This window comes from Barbus barbus (assembly GCF_936440315.1).
Source record: "Barbus barbus genome assembly, chromosome: 37".
Classification (NCBI taxonomy): domain Eukaryota; kingdom Metazoa; phylum Chordata; class Actinopteri; order Cypriniformes; family Cyprinidae; genus Barbus; species Barbus barbus.
Window position 1 is genome coordinate 24,645,472 of NC_136715.1, and position 6,003 is coordinate 24,651,474.

The 6,003-nt window shown below is 36.9% G+C and overlaps 1 protein-coding gene across 1 annotated transcript in view; it reads right to left on the bottom strand.

Annotated features, from left to right (window-relative positions):
• Positions 1-5,619, bottom strand: part of LOC306856827 (uncharacterized protein) — a 39,944-nt gene extending 34,325 nt beyond the window's left edge. The window contains exons 1-2 of the mRNA XM_079396313.1: positions 4,437-5,619; positions 3,378-3,467 (exon numbers count right to left, since the gene is read on the bottom strand). Coding sequence (XP_079252439.1) covers positions 3,378-3,467; positions 4,437-4,616 — 270 coding nt within the window. The 5' untranslated portion in view covers positions 4,617-5,619. The remainder of the gene's footprint in view (positions 1-3,377; positions 3,468-4,436) is intronic.
• Between the last annotated feature and the right edge of the window lie 384 nt (positions 5,620-6,003).

Consider the following 6,003-nt stretch of genomic DNA (forward strand, 5'->3'; position numbering starts at 1 on the left):
CCAGTAATTCTGATAAGCTGTCGGACGTGATCGATTTCAAAAGCGAAAGTGAAACCAATAAAACAGCGCACATAAGAAAGCGATTGCATGCTTTAGCGAGTGTCAGCGACTCACCCCCCCCCCCCCCCAACAAACACACACACACGTGATTTGTGCCCCCCCTGGAAATTCAAATGCCCCCCTGATGGAGGTGCCCTGGCGCCGGCTCTGATTTCCAGACAGCCCGCTAATGAAATCACAGTCTGCGTGGTCCAATGGATTGTAGTGTTTTCACACATGCTTCAGACTGCTGTCTGTCTACAGTCATGCTGATGGCATAGGGAACCATGGTTACATACTTAACTCGAGACGTTCCCAGCATGTGTTGCATAGGACTGAATAGGGGAATAAATGTTTAATTAAATATCAATAAATTAATAAATACCTGTTATAATAAAAGTTATTTTATGAGCTTAAATGTTATTTTATACTAGTGTTTAATGTTATGTTTGACATTCAAAAGACTGTTATGTTTAAGTTTTGTGGTTAAAAGTACAAAAGTATTTTATCTTTAATATACTTAAAGGGGTCATTGGATGTAGTTTTCAAATAAGCCTTAATGACTTGATTAGCTGGATCAGGTGTGTTTAATAAGGGTTGCATCTAAACTGTGCAGGGCTGTGGCCCTCCAGGAACTGAGTTTGACCTCCCTGCTTTAGGGTCTTGATGAAAAGTCTATAACAGTGTCAGGGTTCTGTCACTTCGGTCTAGTTTATTCATGGTTTTGTGACGGAGCCCTGATACTCCCTCCTTGTCTTGTTTTCTGGTGAGCGCACGGCTTCGAGTGTGCTCGGGATGCGCGCGCTCTTGTCTGTGTGCTCTGTTTCATGTTGGAGCGCGGTGTTCGAATCCCAGCACTCCGGTCTTGTTCAGACTCGGTTCTGGTTTTGTGTCGGGGTTCGGACACTCACGCTCCAGGTTTGTTCTTGCTGGGGGAGCGTGCGATTTCGAGTTCACTCGCGCCGTGTGCTCCCCTGTCCTCTGTGTGTGTGTGTTTTGTTTGCGTGCTTTCATGTTTGTTGTTGTGAACATGCAGCTTATGAGTCTTCTCATTAGCGGCGTGTTCGTGTCCTGTTTTGCACATGGCTAGTGATTTGTTTTGCTGGCCATGTGCTTGTGTTTTTGTTTTGTTTGAACACATGGCTGGTCTTGTTTAGTTCTATGTGCCATTTGCTCTCATGTCAATTGTCTTGACCACACCCACCTTGTTTCCTAATTATTGGTTAATTTGCCCCACCTGTTACCTCATTACCCTCCTCGTTTGCTCCCTTTATAATCTCCTTGTTTTTGCAGTCCTGTGCCAGTTCGTTGTCATAACTTCCCCTGCCCTGCCCTGCCCTGCCAAGTCTGCCAGCTGTCCTGTTTTTCCCCTATGGGGTAGTTTTGGTTGGTTTTGTTTATTTTTATTATTAATAAAGCCCATTCTCTCTCTGCAGTACTGAGTCCTCGCCTCATCCCTTCTCCCGACAACCCTGACAAACATACTTTGGTTAAAATTTCTAAATTTCTCAAATTTTTCTCTTTACCCTGTCAAAATCAGCTCTTCAGTCGCTTAATCAGAGACATCTTTTCTTCCCCTGCACTGGAGTCGACACAATCCGCTCACTCAGGGCGGGTCTATGGTAAGATGGCCTTGTCAATCAACTATCGTGGGAGTGGCTTGATCACGGAAACCTCAGAACAGCCTGATTTGAGAAAGGGGATTTTAAAATGGGGATTTAAAAAAAAAACACTGGGTGGATTTTTATCATTATAGGTTGGATGTGTACACACACTTCCAACACACATTTATGTTGAATCTTGTAAAGTGAATTTTGCATCCGATGACCCCTTTAAGTATTAAAAATAGAAAGTACTGATTGCTGAATGTTTATTTTGTAACTTTAACTTATATACTTTTATATTTAACAAATTTATATTAGCTTTTATTTAACCCTACTGCTCAAAGGGGTGCTTGTCGTACACTATCAAAACATTTAAATATATCAAAATATGTATTTGGGTTATTGATATTTCAAATGTGCAAATAAGTGGGGGAAAAAATCCAACATTCAAAAAACAAAATGTGCATTAAACAATATCATATGTGTATGGAAGCCTGTTTCCGCCACTGAATAAAAAAATTAACAAAAGGTTATTGCAACTTTTTATCTCACAGTTCTGACTTTTTTTCCACAGAATTGTGAGATATAAACTTGCAATTGCGTGTTATAAAGTCAGAATTACTCTCAATTCTGACCTTATTTCTCAGAATTGCGACGTCTCGCAATTGTGAGTTTATTTCACGTAATTCTGAGGAAAAAAGTCAGAATTGTGAGATAAAAAGTCATAATTACCTTTTCAGTTTTTTATTCAGTGGCGGAAACGGGCTTCCATAGATGTCAAATAGGACAAAATGTGTAAGAAGAACATGCAAAGATTGTGAGTTTTTTTGTGTGGATGTGCAGTGGTTCTCTTATCCAACACAAATTTCTCCAAAGGGAGACTAAATAAATACTACCTTGACCTTCCGTTTTTGTCTAAAACCACTTTCAAGCATTTAATTCAGCAGGCTTAAACAGCTTCTCCTTTTACAGCAGATTTAGTTCACAAACAACTAAAGTCTTAATGACTTAAATCTGATTTTCATTTACAATAATAAATCCTAAAATTCAGCATTAGTAACTTCCTTTTTGGGCCATCAGTCACACACACACAAGCTCAGAGGATTTCCTATTCTTAGCTCATTTTAACTCTGTCTTGTTAATTCACCAAACTGAATTGACTCGCTCTGATCATTTGAATCAGTGAGTTGTTGACTCGAGAACAGCTGCAATCTGATCAGTCCAATTTGTGAATGAATCACAGTGCGATTTGCAAACCGACTGAATCAGCTCATTCAGCTCTATTGTGACTCAGTTCAAAATAACAAGGAATGTACACGTTTTTAAGAACTGCAGCGAAGTAAAAACGTATGATGTTATGCTTTGGAATGTAATGGAGTATAAGTTAAAATTTCTAAAAATAAAACTATTTTATGCAGAAGAGCAGCAAGTGCAGACTATAAACTACACCAGGGTCAGACACAGTAGTCCAACCTCAACTCTTAAAATACTGAGGGAGGGATTGATTGAAGGGAGGGAATGAGTTTGAACTCTAAACTGTGAATAGTAAGACTATAACAGATAAACACCAGACAACAGATATAAAGACTGGGAGCAAAAATAAAAAATAATATTTTATAAAAAAAAAAAATAGGCTCAGTATGTTTTGGCTTTTAATTGTTCATGAATATGAAATGATTGATATTCTGGTATGATAATGGCCCTGTGGCTCAAGCTCTAGCCATTAGTCAGTACCTCCTCTGACTGTAAGTGTGTTCGATCCATTGTGTTGTCATCCAGAGGTGAGCTGGTGTCTTGACCTTCTGTGCCTGCTGTATACAAGTCCTAACATTCAAAAACAAAAACCATACTGAAACATAATAAAACAATGCATATAAATATCTTTATATAGTTCAAATCAATATGTCTGGATAAGAGTTTATTGTTCAGTTAACCCTATGTTTTATTTATGAGCTTTTAATGGACAGGACAGTAGACAAAGACAGGGAATGAGATCAGGGCATGAAGCAGACCGGACGTGAACCTGCATACTTATGGGAGCAGTACAGGTCAATCCAGCGGGATTTGTATGTATGTTTAAAACCAAACATACCTTACATTTCCTTATGTTTGCATAGACAAAATTTGCCAAATATTAATGTACAAACAACTTTTCAGTTGAATATTGAAATTATGGCACTAACATTTTCATTAAATTGTAATTTGTCATGTCAGTGCCATTATGTTTACTAATGCTTTTATTTAATAGTTTACTCATTTAATTAATTTAAACTAATAACCTTTTGTTCTGCTCTCCTGTAATTTTAGCTACCAATTCATTCTTTTTTTTTTTTCAGCATGTGTGTGTACTTTTAAATCCTGAATCAAATATTATGTATACAAATCACAAAATTGAAGCTAAATTTACTAACACAACCATTTTGAAACGGTACCAAATGTGCATATTTTGGGTGAGAATAAATTTCATGTTTCAGCTAATTACATCTAACTCTATGCTGGACAATATCCGAAAACTGATTGGCTCATTGATTTCATTACACCTCCATTCTACGAGGCAATTTTACCAATAACACAGGACACTCACTCTACAAACACAAACACAATGTGGGAAGGACCTTAGAAACACTTAATAATCTTAGTTAATTGATATCTGTCAGTTCTACACAACTATATCTTACCAAACTAATATAAACAACTTGTGTAAAAACTCAACTCTCAGTGATGATTTGATGATATTATCTATACTCGTTAATCTCTTATGTGATTCATAAATGAATTTTAACTCTTACTTACATAGTTGTCATCAACATCCATTGGCTCTGCTAGCTCGTCCTGTGACATCTCTGTGAAGATTCTACAAACAGCAACTAAAAGCAAACTTTGGGTACTCAAAAGATAAAAATCTTGTTCACCAGCAGCGAGAGAACAAATAAGACTGTGGAGAACATCAGACAGATTTCTTGAAGGACTCATGAAATTGGGAATATTTTTTACTTATAACACAATGTGACAAATATTTGTTTCACATATTTGTATGGTTCTTCTGTAGTTCTGTGCTGCTAATTATGTTTGTACTATATATTTTCATGCAGAATCACTGTTTTGGTAAACATTTATGTCAGATAAATTTTAGACCTTCTACATAATTATTACAGATATGTTTTTGTACTAATTTTGCATGGTTTGTTTTTAAAGATATGTTGCTATTGCAAGGATGGGAACATCCTTTACAACATTCTGGAATATTCTAGTGCTTTCCGGAACATTCCAGAACACTGTGGGACTAGTCATAAAAGACAAAAATGAACGGGCATGTCTTGACAATACAAGTTTTAATAATTGATCTGCGGCAGCCGATCTAGTTCACCACTAAAACTATTCAGAGTTATCATGATTAACATGTATTTATGATAGCTAAACATGAATACCTGTAAGGTCGAGTGAAGAAAATGCAAATAAATAATTAATAAAATAAATTAAAAGCAGTAAAGAGATTCCTGACAACATACAACAGGTGATTGACATACAAGCGTTTAGTTTCATTTTCGTTTCATGCAGCTTGTATGAAAATAGGCTAAATGTTTTATTTAAAATCGATGGGTCTTTACGTTTAAGTCTTCATATATTACATATTTACACACTGTAGACGGATATGTAGTTTTCCTGACAGTCAAAACGACGGTCGAGTTATAATTACTCAGGTCATTGTCGATAGCCCACTGACGCATTTAAAACAAATAAATGGACAAATCTGTCTTATACTTACCGAAAACGAGGTCTGCGAGGTGAGAGCGTCAACCTCGGTCTGTAATGCACGATTCAACCTAATTAAATGTATACCTTATAACGAGGAGATTTTGAACATGGTGCTCCAACCCGGTACTGGAGATCATGAGGGAACGATTCATTAAAACAACCGAATCATAAGAGTCATTTGCTGATGAATCTGGTTACACTGGAAGCGCTGCATGTTTCTGTCACAGTACGCCCAGCTTCCACAGACTGGAGTTTATAAAGGCACACTTCCGGAGAACGTGGTTTTATAAATCTAAAAACTTTTCAGCATACGCACACGTGTAGCATGCATGGAATATACACAATGTTTTAGCCTACAATAATGACCCATTTTTGCCTCGCAGGAGCCTCGATTCATAATCGTTATGATAAATATGCTGTAGGCCTAGCTTACTACACACACAGGACACTGAAATGGCTATGCTTGAAAAGATAAGTATGTATTATATATTTGTATAAAAATGCAGAAAAATGTAACATGGCTTAAGCAAAACCTGACCAAGCAAAATATAAATATAAATATTGAAACATCCAATGCCAAAATGTAAAATCTGTTTCTTTCTTC